This window comes from Erythrolamprus reginae, chromosome 3 (genome assembly GCF_031021105.1).
Source record: "Erythrolamprus reginae isolate rEryReg1 chromosome 3, rEryReg1.hap1, whole genome shotgun sequence".
In the NCBI taxonomy this organism is placed as follows: Eukaryota; Metazoa; Chordata; class Lepidosauria; order Squamata; family Dipsadidae; genus Erythrolamprus; species Erythrolamprus reginae.
The window spans coordinates 254,406,229-254,429,101 of record NC_091952.1 but is presented as its reverse complement, the minus strand read 5'-3'; the positions used below and the strand labels follow the sequence as shown (position 1 = coordinate 254,429,101).

The 22,873-nt window shown below is 41.4% G+C and overlaps 1 protein-coding gene and 1 long non-coding RNA gene across 4 annotated transcripts in view; one reads left to right on the top strand and one right to left on the bottom strand.

Moving 5' to 3' along the window:
• The first annotated feature begins 5,426 nt into the window (after positions 1-5,426).
• TSNARE1 (t-SNARE domain containing 1) overlaps positions 5,427-22,873 on the top strand; it is an 83,554-nt gene continuing 66,107 nt past the window's right edge. For all 3 annotated transcript variants that reach the window (XM_070749293.1, XM_070749291.1, XM_070749292.1), the window contains exons 1-2: positions 5,427-5,498; positions 8,132-8,214. In XM_070749293.1, coding sequence (XP_070605394.1) covers positions 5,432-5,498; positions 8,132-8,214 — 150 coding nt within the window. In that variant the 5' untranslated portion in view covers positions 5,427-5,431. The remainder of the gene's footprint in view (positions 5,499-8,131; positions 8,215-22,873) is intronic.
• Positions 16,200-22,873, bottom strand: part of LOC139166032 (uncharacterized) — a 72,229-nt gene continuing 65,555 nt past the window's right edge. Inside the window, exon 3 of the long non-coding RNA XR_011558868.1 lies at positions 16,200-16,247. This is a non-coding gene — a long non-coding RNA (uncharacterized lncRNA). The remainder of the gene's footprint in view (positions 16,248-22,873) is intronic.

Here is a 22,873-nt window from a genome sequence, read left to right as displayed (position 1 = left end):
AACAACAACAACAACAACATAATTCGCCGCTACATCACGCAGTCCTAGGTGCTTGGGAAGCACCTGACTGGTGATGAAATACAAAATCCAGCATAGTGATCTGGTTTGCTGTGTTGTACTGACATAATAATAATAATAATAATAATAATAATAATAATAATAATAAGTAACAGAGTTAACAAAGTCCAGAATATCTTTCCAAAATTCAAGTATTGCAGCTACTGACTTTCAAAACTTTAATTTATTTATTTACTTATTTGATTTTTATGCCGCCCTTCTCCTTACACTCAGGGCGGCTTACAACATGTTAACTGTTCTGCCGGGCTCTGTGGTAGACTCCTCCCAAAAATTCACAGGTACAAATTTCAGACACACAGACGTTTGAAAATTCAAAACAATGTTCTTTATAATGAAAGTTCACTTAACCTAAGCCCTCTTTTGGTATAGCAAAGAGCACTCGTCTCCAAACAAACTGGTAATTTGTACAAGTCCCTTATCAGTTCTGTGATACTTAGCTTGCAGCTGTGAGGCAATTCACAGTCCTTCTTCTTTCACAAAGTGAAACACACTTTGCCTTGGTTTAGTTTCAAAGCAGGGAAAAATCAGCACACAAAAAGTCAAAGTCAGTAAAGCAGTCATTAAACACAACGATCAGATAATCCTCCACAATGGCCAAACCCACAGGCTGCTCTTTATAGCAGCCTCACTAATGACCACAGCCCCACCCAACCACAGGTGGCCTCATTTTCTTTGATAATAATCTCTCAGTTGTTGCTGCCTATGCATCGCTCTCCGCATGCGTGGCTGTATCATTAACTCTTGTTCTGAATCCAAGGAGGAGCTAGATAATTGATCTCCTTCTGAGCTGTCTGCCACATTCTTCTCCTCCCTGTCACTCATGTCTTCTTGTTCAGAGGAGCCTTCATCATCAGATTCCACCGGGGGCAAAACAGGCCTGCAGCTGTTGCGGCAGGAACAGGGCCAGAGCTAACCACAACATTAGCAATAGCACTTTTTTTAACAGAGCTAGGCTATTGCCCCCACAATCCGGGTCCTCATTTTACCCACCTCGGAAGGATGGAAGGCTGAGTCAACCTTGAGCCGGTGATGAGATTTGAACCGCTGACCTACAGATCTACAGTCAGCTTCAGTGGCCTGCAGTACAGCACTCTACCTGCTACGCCACCCCGTCTCTTTTAATCTAATTAATTAATCCTTTATTAATCCTTCTTAATCCTTTAAACTTCTGTGGACCTCACCCACATTTTCATTTTGCTCATTCATATTTCTAATTTCCATTAGACATATATCCTGTTTTACCCAAAATAAGACGTCCCCTGATAATAAGCCCTACATGGCTTAGGACCAGACTACCTTTGGGACCGTCTCCTGCCTCATACACCCCAGCTGCCGGTCAGGTCCCACAGAGTCAGCCTTCTCCACGTCCCATCAGCCAGACACTGTCATCTGGCGTGGCCTAGGGGAAGAGCCTTCTCTGTGGTGGCCCCGGCCCTCTGGAACAAACTCCCTCCGGAGATATGTACCGCCCCCTCCCTCCTGGTCTTTCGTAAAGCTCTGAAGACCCACCTGTGCCAGTGGGCATGGAGGCCTTGAGTGACGAGATTGTCTCCAGCCGATGTTGTAAATGATTGAATTGAATGAATGTGGATGACTGAACATGGGGGTTTTCTAGGATTTTTAGTAATTTTGTGTCGTTCTTTTCAAAAATAATTGGATTTCTTTACATTTAAAGCCCTACATGGCATTGGACCAGAGTACCTCCGGAACCGCCTGCTACCGCATGAATCCCAGCGACCAATAAGGTCCCACAGAGTTGGCCTTCTCCGGGTCCCATCGACTAAACAATGTTGTTTGGCGGGCTCCAGAGGAAGAGCCTTCTCTGTGGCGGCCCTGGCCCTCTAGAACCAACTCCCCCCGGAGATTAGAACTGCCCCCACCCTCCTTGTCTTTCGTAAACTACTCAAGACCCACCTATATCGCCAGGCATGGGGGAGATGAGACACCTTCCCCTAGGTTTTTTTTTATATTTTATGTTTGGTATGTATGTGTTGTTTGGTTTTAAATATGATAGGGTTTTATATGCTTTTTTAAATATTAGATTTGTTTCGCTCTAATATTGTTTTTATTATTGTTGTGAGCTGCCCCGAGTCTTCGGAGAGGGGCGGCATACAAATCTAATAAATAATAATAATAGTAATAATAATAATAATAATAATTATTATTATTATTATTATTATTATTATTATTATTATTATTATTATTATTATTATTATTATATGTTGTTTATATTTATAATGTTGTATCCTGCCCTGAGTTGCCTCAAGAAGGGCGGCATAGAAATCAAATTTTAAAAAATGAATAAAATAATAAGCCCAATCAGGCTTTGGGTGCATGGCAATAAGGCAAAACGAATCCTAACCTCATATATAAACTGAATAAACAAATTCTCACAGCCAACCCACACTCAGTAAAAGACATTGGAATACTAATATCAAATGACCTAAGTGCAACAATATCGCCAAAAAGGCTTCTAGAGTTGTTAACCTGATCCTATGTAGCTTCTGCTCCGGCAATCTCACACTACTCACAAGAGCCTACAAAACTTTTGCCAGACCCATCCTTGAATACAGCTCACCTGTCTGGAACCCATACCACATCTCGGACATCAACACCCTTGAAAACATCCAAAGATATTTCACCAGAAGAGCCCTTCACTCCTCCACTCGAAACAGAATACCCTCCGAAAATAGACTAACAATCCTGGGTCTAGAAAGCTTAGAACTACGGCGCCTAAAACACTATCTAAGTATTGGCCACAAGATCATATGCTGCAACGTCCTACTGGTCAATGACGACTTCAGCTTCAACCGCAACAACACAAGAGCACGCAACAGATTCAAACTTAATATTAACCGCTCCAAACTTGACTGTAAAAAATATGACTTTAACAATCGAGTTGTCGAAGCGTGGAACTCATTACCGGACTCAATAGTGTCAACTCCCAATCCCCAACATTTCTCCCGTAGACTATCCACGATTGACCTCTCCAGGTTCCTAAGAGGTCAGTAAGAAGCGTACATAAGTGCACTGGTGTGCCTTTCGTCCCCTGTCCAATTGTCTTTCCTTTATCTCATATATGATATAAATTTTCTTCCTCTCATATATCCTCTCCTCTATTTTTACATATTATCTTTATATATATTACTTCATGTCTATTCTCTTCCATATGTATTGTGTATTGGACAAATGAATAAATAAAAATAAATAAATAAAATTATTTCAGGGTTCAAAAAATATATAAGACAGGGTCTTATATTGACTCATATCTAAGCAATCCACGGGTGGGATGAGATATGAGGTAAGGAAAGGAAAGACAATTGGACAGGGGACGATAGGCACATCAGTGCACTTATATACGCCCCTTACTGGCCTCTTAGGAACCTGGAGAGGTCAATCGTGGAGAGTCTAAGGGAGAAGTGTTGGGGGTTAGGGGTTGACACAATTGAGTCCGGTAATGAGTTCCACGCTTCGACAACTCGATTGTTAAAGTCATATTTTTTACAGTCAAGTTTGGAGCGGTTAATATTAAGTTTGAATCTGTTGTGTGCTCTTGTGTTGTTGCGGTTGAAGCTGAAGTAGTCATTGACCGGAAGGACGTTGCAGCATATGATCTTGTGGGCAATACTTAAATCGTGTTTTAGGCGCCGCAGTTCTAAGCTTTCAAGACCCAGGATAGATAGTCTATTTTTGTAGGGTATTCTGTTTCGAGTGGAGGAGTGAAGGGCTCTTCTGGTGAAATATCTTTGGACGTTTTCGAGAGTGTTGATGTCTGAGATGTGGTGTGGGTTCCAGACAGATGAGCTGTATTCGAGAATGGGTCTGGCATAGGTTTTGTAGGCTCTAGTCAGTAGTGTGAGATTGCCAGAGCAGAAGCTACGTACGATCCAGCCCCCAGACCTTGGATTTGACAATCCTGATGTAACCGATCTCCCAGGATGCACTGCGTCTCAGGGCAGAGATAGATCATCGACAGGTAGCTTTTGAAAGTCTTGGGTCTACTTCTTAAAAGACCTCCAAAAGTTCTTGCCCAATGGTAACATTTTCCTGTGACAGAAGAGGAAAATAATTAAATGCATGACTGCGGAGTAATCACGTTAAGTATATTTAGTTTTAATTAAATTTACATTTAAATGAAGTCAGATCTAATTTAGTTTCAGCTCGGTCTTTCACCTGCTCCTTTTGGAGAGCTGTCTCCGGCTAAGCCACGGATGACTGTCCCTGGGATTCGCGCCTCCAATGAAATCCGAGCGAAGAATTTTATTCCGCTATTGCTCTGAAGAAGGTGCCAAGCTGTGTCCGGAGACTCTACACCCGTCCAGCCAACATAATCCTTGGGGTCGACCAGTTCTAGGTGCAAAAGAAAAAAGGGGAAAATAAGGAAAATAGTATTGGTTGGTTGATTGATTAAGGGCCATCAAGTCATTTTGACTCAGAGTAAAGTAGGATAGGACAGGACAGAAAAAATGGAATGGAATGTGAAATGGAACAGAATAGAATAGAATATGGAATGGAATGGAATAATAGAGTAGAGTAGAATAAGTGTGGAATGGGAGTAGAATATGGAATGGAATGTGATGGAATAGAATAGAATGGAGTAGAGTAGGGTAGGGTAGGGAATGGAATGGAATAATAGAGTAGAGTAGGAGTAGAATAGGAGTAGAATATGGAATGTAATGTGATGGAATATAATGGGGTAGGGTAGGGTAGGGAATGGAATGGATTGGAATGGAATGGATTGGAATGGATTGGAATGGAATGATAGAGTAGAGTAGAGTAGAGTAGGAGTAGAATATGGAATGGAATGTGATGGAATAGAATAGAATGGAGTAGGGTAGGAAATGGAATGGAATGGATTTCTTTTTTAAAAATAATAGTTTTTATTAAATTTCTCTTTTTAAAAAATACATATATCAAAAGCAAAAAGACAATACAATACAAAAATGCAAAAACAACAAAAGTAACAACAACAAACAAAATCAGAATCATCTTATACTTTAAGAGGAGGAAAAATAATCTATTCTCTATTACATTTATCAATAGCTCTATCATAAAATTGATATAAAGTATTTTCATTCCAGTTTTGCACAAAAGCTATTCTAGCCATGTTTGTCATATGCAGTATAATATATTGAATTTCCTTACATGGATTTTCTCTTATTATGTCTAATAAAATAATTTCGGTTTCAACAATTTTTTTTTTGTTTTGTTTTCTGAGGCATGTTACTAGAATTTTTTTTTAAAGAATTGAAATAAGATAGAGTATATATTTGTCCAACTAGCTTTCTATTTAAAATGTTAATCTATGTTGTTTTCTACTCATGTTTTTTTTTCCTTTTCTTTTCAGAGTGATATGTTAGATGTTAACCAGATCATTAAAGACTTGGCCTCCATGGTGTATGAGCAGGGAGAAGCAATAGGTGAGTATCATCAGAACTCTTGTGCATTGAAATCTAACCCATTTTGGCTCTTCCAACAGATAAATCTCCAAATGGCCTCAACGATCCTCAAAAAGGGTGCAAATGACCAGCTTTATCATCAAGGAGGATCAATCCCTCCATGTTTGGGGGATTTTTGCCAGACCCATCCTCGAATACAGCTCATCTGTTTGGAACCCATATCGCATCTCAGATATTAACACCCTTGAAAATGTCCATAGATAAGTTTCAAGTTTCAAGTTTATTGGATTTATATGCCGCCCCTCTCCGAAAACTCGGGGCGGCTAACAACAATCATGAACAATATACAATAAAATCCAATACTAAAAGCAAATTAAAACCCCTTAATATATAAAACCAAACATACATACAAACATACCATGCATACAGTTGCAACGGCCTAGAGGGAGAAGAAGTCTTAATTCCCCCATGCCTGGCGGCAGAGGTGGGTTTTAAGGAGCTTATGAAAGGCAAGGAGGGTGGGGGCAATTCTAATCTCTGGGGGGAGTTGGTTCCAGAGGGCCGGGGCCGCCACAGATAAGGCTCTTCCCCTGGGTCCCACCAAGTGGCATTGTTTAGTTGACGGGACCCGGAGAAGACCCACTCTGTGGGACCTAACTGGCCGCTGGGATTCGTGCGGCAGAAGGCGGTCCCTGAGGTACTTCACCAGAAGAGCCCTTCACTCCTCCACTCGAAATAGAATACCCTACGAGACTAGACTTTCAATCCTGGGCCTAGAAAGTTTAAAACTGAGACGCCTTAAACAAGATCTAAGAATTGCCCACAAGATCATATGCTGCAACATCCTGCCTGTCGGTGACTACTTCAGCTTCAACCACAACAACACAAGAGCACACAACAGATTTAAACTTAATATTAACCGCTCCAAACTTGACTGTAAAAAATATGACTTCAGTAACTGAGTTGTCGAAGCGTGGAACTCATTACCGGACTCCATAGTGTCATCCCCAAACCCCCAACACTTTACATTTAGATTATCCACAGTTGACCTATCCAGATTCCTAAGAGGTCAGTAAGGTGCGAGTACAAGTGCACTAGAGTGCCTTCCGTCCCCTGTCCTATTGCTCTCCTATATCTCCTATACCTTTCTTCTATTCCTATAGCTCTTCTTCTATTCTTTCATTGATATGTTCTATTACTACAGTGGTACCTCGAGATACGAGTTTAATTCGTTCCGGACCTGGGCTCTTAAGTCGAGCAGCTCTTATCTCGAACGACTTTTCCCCATAGGAATTAATGTAAATAATTTTAATTGGTTCCAGCCCTCAAAAAACTCACAAAGTTAGTCTAAATTATGCAGAAAGACATGTTTTTAATGAAGAAATGTACATGTACATATAAATGAATAATGAAGTTTCTTTCACTTAACTTGTAAACTTTCTTAAACTTTTAAATTTACATATGTTCAACTTCTCTGCCACCCAATCCTGTAGGACAGAGGTCCCCAACCCTTTTTGCACCAGGGACCGGCTTTAAGCGATCAAGAGAGGAATGGGTGAATGAATGGACGGAGGGTGGGAAGGAAGGAAGGAAAGAGGGAAGGGACAGGAACAGAGGAAGGAAGCAAGGAAACTTATGAAAGGGGAGAGTAAGAGAGGAATGAGTGAAGGGAGGGAGGGAGGGAAGAAGGTGGGAAGGAGAAAGAAAAGAAGAAATAGAGGAAGGGAAGGTAAAAGAGAGAAAGAAAAAGAGCAAGAAAGCAAGCAAGCAAGCAAGCAAGCAAGCAAGAAAGAAAGAAAGAAAGAAAGAAAGAAAGAAAGAAAGGGGGAAGGGACAGGAACAGAGGAAGGAAGCAAGGAAACTTATGAAAGGGGAGAGTAAGAGAGGAATGAGTGAAGGGAGGGAGGGAGGGAAGAAGGTGGGAAGGAGAAAGAAAAGAAGAAATAGAGGAAGGGAAGGTAAAAGAGAGAAAGAAAAAGAGCAAGAAAGAAAGCTGCAAGCATCCCCCCGAGCCCCCCAGGCCGGCTGCAACCTTTTAAAACACGCGCGCCGCTTCGCAGCTGTCTCCTGAAGCCGAACGCGGAAGTTAGCGTTTGGCTTCAGGAGACAGCTCCTTGGCGCTTGTATCTCGAATTTGGGCTTGTAAGTAGAACAAAAATATCTCTCCCCTCCCAGCTCTTATCTCGAGTTGCTCTTAAGTAGAGCAGCTCTTATGTCGGGGTTCCACTGTATATCTTCTTTTCTATTATTTCTTAGATATATTTTCCTATGAGTATCTCCTCTATAACCTTCATCATGTACGTTACCATGTGTATATAGAAATATACCCACTAAAACCCTCATTGTGTATTGGACTAAATAAATAATAAATAAATAAATAAATAAATACATACATACATACATACATACATACATACATACATACACACACACACACACAAACAAACAAACTAAATAAATAAAATAAAATAAAATAAAATAAAATAAAATAAAATAAATAAAGCTTGTCTGTGGGCATGGAAATGCCTACAGCCATGCCCTCAACCAGCCACAATGTCAGATAATCCAGAGTGTCAGATTATCGAAGGAAGGATAACCGAGACTCTACTATACTTCTATTTCGCCTAATCACCTGCCCTTCTTTTAATTTATAGATAGCATTGAAGCAAACATCGAGACGGCCTCCGGGAATGTCGATTCTGCCAACGAACAATTGGCCAAAGCCAGTCAACATCAAGTAAGTGAGTTATTTTAAAGAAGGTGAAATTGGAGATAAAAACAGATGGAGGGAAGTTTGTTCTCTGAGCTTATGGGTTGTTTTCTGAATGTTTCATTACCATGTCAACTTATGACGGCAGGGTTGGGTTTCTCCCAGTTCGGACCAGATCGCGACCTGATGGCGACATAATTTTGCCATCATGATTCTGTCTGTGCTTGGTGCCAACAGCTTCAGGGGAGTTTAGGGGGCGGAGGGTCAGCGTTGGTGTTCTTCTGCTTATAAGGGCTTGGTGTGGTCAGTCAGTCTTGCGATGGGGAGGTCACAGCAGGTGAGGGTCCTGTGGGAGTTGTGAGAGGTCAGGTAGGGGGTCTTGTGATGGGCCTTCTGAGAGGTCAAGTGTAGGTTATGTCAGGTGAGGATCTGGTGTGTTCCACAGCCCTTGAGGAATTTACAATTGACCTTGTGAATGGTTTTGAGGAGTCAAATCTGGGTCACGTCACGTGAGGGTCTGGTGGCGGGTGTGGTGACTGGTCAGGTATGGGTCACATCAGTTGAGAATCTTGTGATGGGCCTTGTGAAGTGTTGTGAGGGGTCAGGGGAGGGTTATGTCAGCTGAGGGGCTTGTGACGGCAGGGTTGGGTTTCTCCCTGTTTGTACCAGATCGCGACCTGCTGGTGACATAATTTTGGCATCACAATTCTGTCTGTGCTTGGCGTCATCTTTTTTTCTGAATTTTCAGCCGATTTCCCTGTGTTTGGATGGCTTCTCCTCATTTGAAAAAAGCCCATCCACCCATCCCCAGGTTAAAGCTGACCTTTCTTTAAAAGTCACTCATGCCCTCATCACCTCGAGGTTCGATTACTGCAACGCTCTCTACATGGGGCTACCTTTGAAAAGTGTTCGGAAACTTCAGATCGTGCAGAATGCAGCTGCGAGAGCAATCATGGGCTTTCCCAAATATGCCCATGTTACACCAACACTCCGCACTCTGCATTGGTTGCCGATCAGTTTCCGGTCACAATTCAAAGTGTTGGTAATGAACTTTTAGAGCCCTACATGGCATTGGGCCAGAATTTATTATTTAGATTTGTATTCCGCCCCTCTCCGCAGACTCGGAACTGCCTTATACCGCACGAATCCCAGCGGCCGATAAGGTCCCACAGAGTTGGCCTTCTCCAGGTCCCATCGACCAAACAATGTCATTTGGCGGGCCCCAGGGGAAGAGCCTTCTCTGTGGTGGCCTCAGCCCTCTGGAATCAACTCCCCCCAGAGATTAGAACGGCCCCCACCCTCCTTGTCTTTTGCAAATTACTCAAGACTCACCTTTATCGCCAAGCATAGGGGGAGTTAGGATATTCCTTCCCCTAGGCCATTACAAGTTATGTATGGTATGTTTGTGTGTATGTTTGGTTTTTATAATAAGGGTTTTTAGTTGTTTTATTAAGTTGAATTGTTACATGTTGTTTTTTTATCATTGTTGTTAGCAGCCCCGAGTCTGCGGAGAGGGGTGGCATACAAATCCAATAAATAATAATAATAATAATAATAATAATAATAATAATAATAATGAATAATTATTAATTGGGAAAATTGATATACCCCTAGCTGTCTTATTTTATGCATGGTTTGTCTGGATGTATGACTGCTTTTTATAATGGTTTTTTTATAACTGTTTTTAATATTAGTTTTATATTTGTATTATTTGTTGTGAGCCACTCCGAGTCCTCGGAGAGGGGCAGCATACAAGTCTAATAAATTATAATAATAATAACAATAACAACAACAACAACAGCAACAGAGTTGGAAGGGACCATGGAGGTCTTCTAGTCCAACCCCCTGCTTAGGCAGGAAACCCTACACCAGTGATGGCAAACCTTTTTTTCCTTGGGTGCCAAAAGAGCACGCATGCACGCTATCACACATGCACGAGTGCCCACACCCATAATTTAATGCCTGGGGAGGGAGAAAACATCTTCCCCTACCCCCCCCCCCCAGAGGCCCTCAGGGACCAGAAACAGCCAGTTTCCCAACTTCTGGTCAGCCAAGTAGCCTCAGGTTTTGCCCTCCCCAGGCTCCAAAGGCTTCCCTGAAAAGCGTGACACTTTCCCAGGCAGCCGGCTTTAATGGCGGCCCAGGGCAGCCGCCACAACAATAACAACGGCGGCGTGGCAGCTGCTGATGCCAAGAGCCCCAAACCTGCTCTCAAATGTCAACTCCAGGCTTCGGGTGAGCAGAGCTGCACGTCGGCGGCGGGAGCCGTTGGGGAGGCAGACGAGGCGCCTCTGCCGGGAAGGGCTATCAAAGAGGCCCTGAAGGGGGCAGGGCGGTCTCTGCCGCCTGTGTCAACACCGAGGTGTGCTCGCTTTGTGCCACGGTGGGGGGAGGCTGTGGAGGTCAGGGGTTTGCAAGCGGCCGCCTGCCCCCCCTGCACTTAGCCATGGCGCACTTAGCTGTGACTTTCAGTGCATGGTTTTTGAATCGCCAATCGTCTTTTCTTGAATCTCCCATCCTCTCACCGCAGAGGAGGAGGAGGTGGAGAGCCAAGGGATGGGGAGGAAAGCGAGGCTGCAATTGGCCCCTTTCTTTCTCATCTTTAGGGAGAGGAACTGTTGCTGCTCTGCCATAGGGCAGCAACAGTTGCTCTCCTTAAAGGTGGCAAAGAAAGGGGCCAATTGCAGGCCCGCTTTCCTCCCCGCCCCTTGGCTCTCCATCTCCTCCTCGCTCAGCAGCCAACCGCGGTGAGTGGTCAGGAGATTCGGGAGCTTATTATATCGATCGGTTAAATCTCATGCGCTGCTGTGGGCCAGATAAATGGCCTCAATGGGCTGCATCTCTCCCGCGGGCCATAGTTTGGGGACCGCTGGTCTTAGTGGACAATCATTTAAATATGAGCCAGTGGTGTGTAGCTGCAGCTAAAAAAGTCAATGCAATCCTAATTACAGAGGGATGAAATCAACATCATGTGAAGTGTTAATACCACTTTATAATGTTTTGGTAAGGCCACACCTGGAATCCTGCATCTAGTTTTGGTTGCCACAATATAACAAAAGATGTTGGGATTCTGGAAAGAGTGCAGAGAAGAACAGCAAAGAGGACTAGAGGACTGGAGGCTAAAACATATGAAGAATGGTTGCAGGAACTGGGCATGGCTAGTTTAATGGGGGGGAAAGGACCAGGGGAGACATGATAGCAGTCTTGCAATATATCAGGGGTTGCCACAAAGAAGAGAGAGTCAAACTATTCTCCAAAGCACCTGAGGGTAGAATATCTGGACTTCAGCAAAGCCTTTGATACGGTTCCACATAAAGAGCTGATAGATAAATTAGTGAAGATTGGACTTAATCCCTGGATAGTTCAGTGGATTTCAAGCTGGCTGAAGCGTAGACATCAGAGAGTTATTGTTAATGGCGAGTATTCTGAGCAGAGACAGGTTACAAGCGGTGTGCCACAAGGGTCTGTTCTGGGTCCTATTCTTTTTAATATGTTTGTGAGTGACATAGGGGAAGGTTTGGTAGGGAAGGTTTGCCTATTTGCCGATGACTCTAAAGTGTGCAATAGGGTTGATATGCCTGGAGGGATCTGTAATATGGTAAATGATTTAGCTTTACTAGATAAATGGTCAAAGCAATGGAAACTGCAGTTTAATGTTTCCAAATGTAAAATAATGCACTTGGGGGAAAGGAATCCTCAATCTGAGTACTGTATTGCATTGGTAGTTCTGTGTTAGCAAAAACTTCAGAAGAGAGGGATTTAGGGGTAGTGATTTCTGACAGTCTCAAAATGGGTGAGCAGTGTGGTCGGGCGGTAGGAAAAGCAAGTAGGATGCTTGGCTGCATAGCTAGAGGTATAACAAGCAGGAAGAGGGAGATTATGATCCCGCTATATAGAGTGCTGGTGAGACCACATTTGAAATACTGTGTTCAGTTCTGGAGACCTCACCTACAAAAAGATATTGACAAAATTGAACGGGTCCAAAGACGGGCTACAAGAATGGTGGAAGGTCTTAAGCATAAAATGTATCAGGAAAGACTTCATGAACTCAATCTGTAGAGTCTGGAGGACAGAAGGAAAAGGGGGGACATGATCGAACATTTAAATAGGTTAAAGGGTGAAATAAGGTTCAGGAGGGAAGTGTTTTTAATAGGAAAGTGACCACAAGAACAAGGGGACACAATCTGAAGTTAGTTGGGGGAAAGATCAAAAGCAACGTGAGAAAATATTATTTTACTGAAAGAGTAGTAGATCCTTGGAACAAACTTCCAGCAGACGTGGTTGGTAAATCCACAGTAACTGAATTTAAACATGCCTGGGATAAACATATATCCATTGTAAGATAAAATAATATAAGGGCAGACTAGATGGACCATGAGGTCTTTTTCTGCCGTCAGTCTTCTATGTTTCTATGTTTCTAACATAAAGCAATGGATGAAAGGAGGACAGAAGCAACATAGAACAAAGGAGAAATTTCCTAGCAGTGAAAGCAACCAACAAGTGGAACAGCTTGCCTCCAGAAGTTGTGAATGCTCCAACACTGGAAGTTTTTTAAGAAGAGATTGGACAACCATCTGTCTGAAATAATATAGGGTTTCCTGCTCGAGCGGGAAGCTGGATTAGAAGACCTCCAAAGTCCCTTCCAACTCTGTTATTCTGTTATCCTCTGGTTATGCCAACTGGATTCTCACCCAGTCTGACTCTACACCAGCTGAGAAGACTTTCTGGCATCAGCTTGCAACGGACTTTGCCTTGGCTGCAAAATAGCAGGGTCTTTTCGGTTTCGGCAGTTGGTTATCTTTCCAACACAAACATTTGGGCTGGCTTGTTTCTTTCCTTCTTCATCTGGTGGCTCTCCAGGACCACACATATTTTTATGTGTGGTTAAATGAATATTCAAAGACATTTTTGCAGAGTAATTAAGGAACTGGATCAGAAATGGATAGAAACAGGTTCTAAGACACCTTAGGGATGGAAGCTATTTGGGCGACTCTCACAAACCTAGACTAGAAAGCTGAAAATTGTAGACCAGCATTTAGGCTAGTGTTACTCAACAATTACATACCTATATTTCAGTTGACTCCTCCTCCTCCTTCTCCTCTTCCTCCTTCTACGCCTCCGCCTTTTCCTCCTCCTCCTCCTCCTCCTTTCTCCTCCTCCTCTTTCTCCTCCTCCTCATCTTCTTCTTCCACCCTCCTCCTCCTCCTCATCTTCTTCTTCCACCCTCCTCCTCCTCCTCATCTTCTTCTTCTTCTTTCACCCTTTTCTTCCTCTTTCTTCTCTTCTTTCTCCTCCTCCTCATATTCTTCCTCCACCTGCCTCTTCCTCCTCCTCCTCATCTTCTTCTTCCTTCACCCTTTTCTTCCTCTTTCTTCTTCTCCTCTTCTTTCTCCTCCTCCTCCTCCTCTTCTTCCTCCACCCTCCTCTTCCTCCTCATCTTCTTCTTCCTTCACCCTTTTCTTCCTCTTCTCTTCTTTCTCCTCCTCCTCCTCATCTTCTTCCTCCACCCTCCTCTTCCTCCTCCTCCTCCTCATCTTCTTCTTCCTTCACCCTTTTCTTCCTCTTTCTTCTCCTCTTCTTTCTCCTCCTCCTCCTCCTCATCTTCCTTCCCCCTTCTCCTCCTTTTTCTTCTTATCCCCTTTCTTCTCCTCCTCTTCTTCCTCTTCCTTCTCTTCCTTCTCGTCTTCCTCCTCCTCCTCTTCCTCTTCCTTCTCCTCCTCTTCCTCCTTCTCCTCCATTCTTTTTGTTAAATCACTTTAGAACTCTTCTTTGCACATCCAACATGCCTGATTACAATTGGGGTCTATCTGAGCCAACCTTGTAGGTGCTAAATGCCACCGGTACAACATTTTATATTGGTTCTCTTTATAAGTTGTTGATTTGGTCAACTTAATATTTCTTGTCCAAATTTGCTCCTACAGTATTCTGCCAGGTATATATCACAGCCCAAGCGATCATCGGCCCCTTTTACTATTTCCTCACGCTTTTCATATTCTATCCAAGATTTATAAATTTTTGATATTATTTTTTTCCCCCTCTGGGCCATTTTACCTTCATGTGGGCAGCAGCTGCAAACCGCCTACCTGGTAAGCGACGTTTCTCAAGGGTTGAGTTTCCCTATTTGTTCAAGCGATGCTTTTTGCAAATGGTTTTATAGTTCGGGGTTTCCTTGCTTAGTTTGAAACCTTTTTCTCCCCACTCTGGTGGGGAGAACTGTTCTTCATTCCTTGTCTAGGTTGGGCCAGGTAAGCAAGATCCAAAGAGATTTAACAAAAAAGAATAACGAGTTGAAGATTCAGAGCGGAGCAATCCTTTGGCTTGGCAGGTTTCTGAACTCAGGTGCTTTTAATCACCGAAGGGCAGTCTTGGAAATGAAGAAGCAGCGAGGCCACATCTGGGCAGCTGTGTTCTCTATTTGGATAAGGGAGAATAGAATTGAATAACACAGAAGGGAGGCAGGGAGGGAGGAGAAGAAAGAAAGAAGGAAGAAAGAAAGGAAAGAAAGAAAGAAAGAAAGAAAAGACTAAGGAAGGAAGGAGAAAAAAGGGAAGGAAGGAAGAAAGAAAGAAAGAAAGAAAGAAAGGGACTAAGGAAGAAATGAGAGAGAAAGGAAAGAAAAAGTCTAAGAAAGGAAGAAGGGAGGAAGGAAGGAAGGAAGGAAGGAAGGAAGAAAGAAAGAAAGAAAGAAAGGGACTAAGGAAGAAATGAGAGAGAAAGGAAAGAAAAAGTCTAAAAAAGGAAGAAGGAAGGAAGGAAAGAAGAAAGGAAGAAAGAAAGAAAGAAAGAAAGGGACTAAGGAAGAAATGAGAGAGAAAGGAAAGAAAAAGTCTAAGAAAGGAAGAAGGGAGGAAGGGAGGAAGAAAGAAAGAAAGAAAGAAAGAAAGAAAGAATAACATTTAACTAGGAATTGCCACTTAGCTGTCCTGATGAAATGCAGAATTAGTGTAGGAGGGCCAATTGTGAACCTAGGACAGGACAGAAGCATTTTATTTATTTAAATGTATTGGCTGCCCAAATCCAGTGGATTATGACATTTAATATCACAATTTTCTTTCCAAGAATATGTGTGGTTTTGCTCCTGCAAAACTTATAGATGGTATGATTGCAGCCATCAAATATAAACCCCAGCTGATGTTTATCTTCACTAAAGCAAAAATATGCAAAAACTGTCTTTCTTTCTTCCTTTCTTTCTCTCTCTCTCTCTCTGTTTATCGATCAGTCAATCTACAGTATCTATCTATCTATCTATCTATCTATCTATCTATCTATCTATCTATCATGGGGACATATTGGCTTTGTCAATTAGTAAAAATCTCAACATTAGTAAATTCAAAAAGATATATATTTTGGAGACATAGCAAAACAACAAGAACATTTTCACATTTTCTTTTTTAAATGCATGAATATGCTGGGAGGGCTAGAATATTTCCCTACCAGCATTTGGACAACATGATTAACCAGTTCAATTAAGTCTGATTCATTTTAAATGTGTTTAGCGTTTGCGGGTGGGTTGTGTTTATGGGGCTGAGTATATTCTGCAAAAACAGGCCTTTTCATCTCCTTTATTGTTTGGTACATTCTGCAAATCCAGAAAAGTAGACCAGTTCACGTTCAATGCATGGAGAAATGAAGTCAAAGAAAGCAAACTTTTCTGCTAAGTTTCCTTCCCTTAATGATTGTCTGCTTGTTTCAAAACATAAAGACAAGGGGGGGGGGAAAGAACAATTAAAATGAGTTCACCAAGCCTCTGAGTTTTTAAAACAGGTTTTATCTTGTATTCATTGGTTTTATGAACAAACTTTTAAGATTTTATTTCAGTTTGGGGTGCTATAAATTGCTTTTATTCGGTAGAGCAGGAGGCATGTAAACCTAGATAATAAAATAAAATAAACATAAACATTGGTGAAGGGAAGAGAACATGGATAAGATAAACATGAAGAATCGAAAATAGTGCTTGCTTAACTGACCTGGCTGATATACTCTGCATACAGGTTGGTGGGTCCGAATTACTATAAAGGCTTCAAAATTTTGCTTGAAAATGAAGATAATCAAGTGAGCGTCTATAGCGAAAGGATAAAACATAGGACAGCTATGACTTCTTTTTTTAAAAATTAGTTTTTTTATTGATTTATATATACGGCTCAAAAAAATAAAGGGAACACTTAAACAAGTGTTCTTGGGGAAAAGGAATCCTCAATCTGAGTATTGTATTGGCAGTTCTGTGTTAGCAAATACTTCAAAAGAAAAGGATTTAGGGGTCGTGATTTCTGACAGTCTCAAAATGGGTGAGCAGTGCAGTCAGGCGGTAGGGAAAGCAAGTAGGATGCTTGGCTGCATAGCTAGAGGTATCACAAGCAGGAAGAGGGAGATTATGATCCCGCTATATAGAGTGCTGGTGAGACCACATTTGGAATACAGTGGTACCTCGAGATACGAGTTTAATTCGTTCCGGACCTGGGCTCTTAAGTCGAGCAGCTCTTATCTCGAACGACTTTTCCCCATAGGAATTAATGTAAATAATTTTAATTGGTTCCAGCCCTCAAAAAACTCACAAAGTTAGTCTAAATTATGCAGAAAGACATGTTTTTAATGAAGAAATGTACATGTACATATAAATGAATAATGAAGTTTCTTTCACTTGTAAACTTTCTTAAACTTTTAAATTTACATATGTTCAACTTCTCTGCCACCCAATCCTGTAGGACAGAGGTCCCCAACCCTTTTTGCACCAGGGACCGGCTTTAAGCGATCAAGAGAGGAATGGGTGAATGAATGGACGGAGGGTGGGAAGGAAGGAAGGAAAGAGGGAAGGGACAGGAACAGAGGAAGGAAGCAAGGAAACTTATGAAAGGGGAGAGTAAGAGAGGAATGAGTGAAGGGAGGGAGGGAGGGAAGAAGGTGGGAAGGAGAAAGAAAAGAAGAAATAGAAGGGAAGGTAAAAGAGAGAAAGAAAAAGAGCAAGAAAGAAAGCTGCAAGCACCCCCCCCCCCGAGCCCCCCAGGCCGGCTGCAACCTTTTAAAACACGCGTGCCGCTTCGCAGCTGTCTCCTGAAGCCGAACGCGGAAGTTAGCGTTTGGCTTCAGGAGACAGCTCCTTGGCGCTTGTATCTCGAATTTGGGCTTGTAAGTAGAACAAAAATATCTCTCCCCTCCCAGCTCTTATCTCGAGTTGCTCTTAAGTAGAGCAGCTCTTATGTCGGGGTTCCACTGTACTGTGTTCAGTTCTGGAGACCTCACCTACAAAAAGATATTGACAAAATTGAACGGGTCCAAAGACGGGCTACAAGAATGGTGGAAGGTCTTAAGCATAAAACGTATCAGGAAAGACTGAATGAACTCAATCTGTATAGTCTGGAGGACAGAAGGAAAAGGGGGGACATGATCGAAACATTTAAATATGTTAAAGGGTTAAATAAGGTTCAGGAGGGAAGTGTTTTCCATAGGAAAGTGAACACAAGAACAAGGGGACACAATCTGAAGTTAGTTGGGGGAAAGATCAAGAGCAACATGAGAAAATATTATTTTACTGAAAGAGTAGTAGATCCTTGGAACAAACTTCCAGCAGACGTGGTAGATAAATCCACAGTCACTGAATTTAAACATGCCTGGGATAAACATATATCCATCCTAAGATAAAATACAGAAAATAGTATAAGGGCAGACTCGATGGGCCATGAGGTCTTTTTCTGCCGTCAGACTTCTATGTTTCTATGTTTCTAACACAATATAACTCCAAGTAAATCAAACTTCTTTGAAATCAAACTGTCCACTTAGGAAGCAACAGTGATTGACAATCCATTTCACAGGCTGTTGTGTACATTCAACTTTGTGCAGAACAAAGTATTCAATGAGGATATTTCATTCATTCAGATCTAGGATGTGTTATTTGAGTGTTCCCTTTATTTTTTTGAGCATTATATTTATTTATTTATCTATTTATCATCTATCTATTTGTCTTTATATCTATCTATCTATCTATCTATCTATCTATCTATCTATCTATCTATCTCTATATCTATATCATTATTTTTTTGAGCAGTGTATATTAAAAAAGACACTCCAATGAAACACTATACAAAACACAGTAAAACAAAACAGTTACATATGTACTTATATCTCTAGGAATTTTTTTGGTGTGTGGTATTTGTATCGACAAATGATTCTTACATCCTCGCTAATTTAATATAATCCTATAGTTTTTTCACCTCTAAACATGATGTTCTATTGTATTCTATGTTAAATATATTGTATAACATCCTATAACATAATATATAAATATTTATCTATGACCTCTATCATCAAAACTCCCCTTCACCTCTTTTTAAGTGTGTCACAAAAATGGCCAGATCTTCAAGAATAACCACAATGACTCCCTGTCAGGTGTGCTTCCATTCAAAATTCAGAAAAGAAAACCCCCAACTCCATTTAATATTGATATCATATTATTGACAAAATTGATATTTGATATTGATATTATATTATTGACAAAATTGATATTTGATATTGACATTCTATTATAATATTTTATATGAATACCTTAATTAACCACTTCTACCCAGCATGTGTTGCTTAATCTCCCCTTCCGTTGATTTGAAGGAACTCTTCTTTTTTTGTAACAATACTATGGAAAAGGCTTAGTGTGTTTTGGTGCATAAAGTTTGCTGAAATGCTCCCCTGGGGAGTGAGATTGGTGAGAATCTTGCTCAAAATTGTACATGGAGATTTAGCCACCATCATCAGGCTGAAGTTTCCAAGCTTCCAAGTTTCCAAGCTTCGTGCTGTTGTAAATATATATATATGATACATACAGAATATAGTTGTCGGCTATGAATAAATTAACTGCCTTGAAATGGTCCTGGGTTGGGCCTAGAGGCAAAAAGGAGCTGTGACGTTCCTTCAATATACCAGGGTGATCCGACATAAAAAAAACATATAGCCCCTCCCTGGTACAGAGCTGGAGGGATCAAGGTCTGGTGGCTCAACTGCTAACTCTCTGCCTTACAAGGCAGAGGCTGCCAGATCGAATCCCAGTAAGGAAGGGTATGGCTAGCTTCAGGCTGGTGCTTCTGTCCTTGTTCTAGGGCAAACACAGCAAGATCTGAGCTGCCTTCCTTCTATAAATAATGGTGGCTGGGTGTGGTTTGATGGCTCAGCAGCTGCCTGCTGTGTTGAAACTTCCTGGTGAGTCAGTGGGGTAACACCTGGGGTCGTTGATGTAACTGAGGTATGCTGATTAGTTAATGATTGTGGATTAGGGGTGATATTCTGAGTAGCTGGAGCTTGCAGGCTACTTGGTTGTTTTGCAATGTGTGTTCTGAGTCTGGTTTCAGTTTCTATGGCTGGGATACGTTTGAGGGCTGGTTTCCAGATGTCTGGTAGGCGGGAAGTATATTTATTTATTTATTTTACTTTACTTTACTTTACTTTACTTTACTTTACTTTACTTTACTTTATTTTATTTATACTAGTAAGAGAGAAACATTAGGACAGTATATAAAGCACTATGAAGCGACATATAAGTCTAAATGCTATAAATGCTATTAAATGTTCAAAAAGTGGATTTTCACAAGAAAGTTTGCAAAGACCTTTTAACAGCGAGGCTTCAGGGCTGGCAGTGGGGGAAAGAGAGGGGGGGTTAGGTGCCTGTTTGTTTGTTTGTATTCCTGCAAACGGTGTTTTTCTATTTTTAATAAGATTTGCATGGCTATTTTGCTTTGTGCCTACCTCCGCAGGAGCCTGGGAAGAGATAAACCCTGATTTGCATGTTTATATCCATATTTTGAAAAGGAAACCTGTTCGCGTGTGTTTAAAAAGGAAACAGTAAGCCCTTCTCGAAATCTCTCCTCTTTCTTTCCTACGCCGTCTAAGCTAACTAAAAATAATCTTTTATTCTTCCCTTTCCCCCTACTCATTCTGCTTCTCCTCCTTATAATAGAGATATTCTCTCTGGCCCTCTCCATCCCCTTATTATCGGTTTAAAATTAATGCAAAGGACATGAAGAAGGGGAAATAACCTTGCAAGATTTAAATCAATCGGGTCGTACATTGAATAAATAACTACGGAGGAGAGATGCCTACCTTAGAGGCGTTGCAAGGAAGGAAGGAAGAATAAAAGTAAAAATGTGACCTTTTGAATTCTACAAAATCTGGGACAGGTGGTACAATCGTCTAAATAAAAAAAAAAACAATAACCCATAATTATAATGATGGAAGAACATAAACTATAAACAATGAATGATAATAATAAATTGGCTCATTATTCCACCCAATTTGGAAGAATGATCACTGGAGATAGAAACATAGAAGCATAGAAGATCGACGGCAGAAAAAGACCTCGTGGTCCATCTAGTCTGCCCTTATGCTACTTCCTGTATTTTATCTTAGGATGGATATGTGTTTATCCCAGGCATGTTTAAATTCAGTGACTGTGGATTTACCAACCACAGCTGCTGGAAGTTTGTTCCAAGCATCTACTACTATTTAGATTACGAGATACGTAATCTTACAAGTCATAAAGCCAACAACCTGAAACTAACCGACAAATCGTTGTTGAAACAAACTAAGGCTGGTAAAGGAATAATGGAATGAAATTAAAAGTGATCCAAAGACATTATAAACATTATACACTGCTCAAAAATAAATAAATAAAGGGAATACTCAAAGAACACATCCTAGATCTGAATGAATGGAATATTCTTATTGAATGCTTTGTTCCGTACAAAGTTGATTTGTACTGTTTCTGGTTGTGAGCCGCTCCGAGTCCTCGGAGAGGGGCGGCATGCAAATCTAATAGATAGATAGATAGATAGATAGATAGATAGATAGATAGATAGATAGATAGATAGATAGATAGATAGATAGATAGATAGATAGATATGTAGATAGGTAGGTAGGTAGGTAGGTAGGTAGGTAGATTAGGTAGGTAGGTAGGGAGAGAGAGAGAGAGAGAGAGAGAGAGAGATGATAGGTAGGTAGGTAGGTAGGTAGGTAGGTAGGTAGATAGATAGATAGATAGATAGATAGATAGATAGATAGATAGATAGATAGAGATAGAGAGATAAATGGATAGAGGGAGAGATAAATAGATAGATGATAGATAGATAGATAGATAGATAGATAGATAGATAGATAGATAGATAGATAGATAAATGTGAACCAGAAATGTTCTCCATCACTGCCCTGCACCTTTTCCGACAAATGGCAGCCCAATCTCTTCCTGAAAACCTCCAGTGATGAAGCTCCCACAACTTCCCAAAGCAACTTCTCTTCCATGAGTTGATGGTTCTCTCTGTCAGAAAACTCCTCCTTACTTTCCAGTTGAATCTCTCCTTTTTCAGTTTCCATCCATTTTTTTGGGGTCTGGCCTTCAGGTGCTTTGCAGAATAACTTGACCCTCGTCCTCTCTATGGCAGCCCCTCAATATTGGAAGGCTGCTCTCATTTCTCCCCTGGTCCTTCTCTTCACAAGCCATGCCCGGTTCCTGCAACCATTCATAGTATGTTTTAGCCTCCGCAGTCCCCTAATCATCCGAGTTGCTCTTTATTTAGGTTACATTTAGGTTATTACAGCATGGAGCGTGCCAAGCTTTACTTATTTTATTTACTTATTCCTCACATTTATATAACAACCACCCATTTTGCGGAATAAGGCTCTCGACAGCTGCAATAGCGTGCAACCGTAAAAGAAACATGAAAATGTAATTTTAAAAAAATCAATTTGATTAAAGAAAAGCCTAAAAGAAAGCATCTTCGCCGTTCCGCACAATGTAATCATCTCAACCAATTGCCATGTTCTTGAAAGATTGGAGGACAGTTAATCTATAAAGTAAAATCTAATGGTTTACCCTCCAAATCACTCCTCCCCAGTTTGAATGTGGTTCGCCCTTAAGTGAATGGAATCCTTTCTAATCGGTTGCACGCGCTATTCCCTGTATTTATTTGGCTGTTTGAACACATATAAATTATGGCGAATCTGACGTTTTCCCAACCCGGCTGACAGTCAGGAGCATAAAATCATTTTACAGCCAGTATCTCCAAACAAACAAAAAAAACCTGGTGCATGAAGAAAGCAGGCAGCATGAGCAAAGCACATTTTAAACAGTGGAATGAAATCAATTAAAGCTGGCGCTAGATAGCCGACACTCCAAAGAGCAAAAACTACGGTACCAAATGACGATGCAGTATACCTCTACTTAAGAACTTTTCTAGATAAGAACCGGGTGTTCAATATTTTTTTTGCCTCTTCTTAAGAACCATTTTCTACTTGATTTCTTCAAGGGCCACATCAGTGTTGCACTCCTCCTTCTTGGGCTAGCCGGGGTGGGAGAGAGGAGGTGGGAAGGGACTTCAAACACTTACATGGCCTGGCAGCAGGTCATTTGAAGGACCCTATTTTCCCAGTTCTATCTACTCGACCCACCAGGCAGGGAATGCTACAAGATCCCCTCTCCTAAGGAGGTCCATCCGGTGGGGCTAAGAAGAAGAGCCTTCTCTGTCGTGGCTCCCTTCTTGTGGAACATCATTCCTGTAGAGATAAGATTGGTCCTGGCTGACACTGTTTTGAAAGGGCCTGAAGACATGGTTCTGCCAACAGGCCTAGGGACTCCAGGATGATATGGAGCCTATCAAGTAGTTGGGTTAATTCTTCCCTTTATATTATCTTCCTTCCTTCCTTCCTTCCTTCCTTC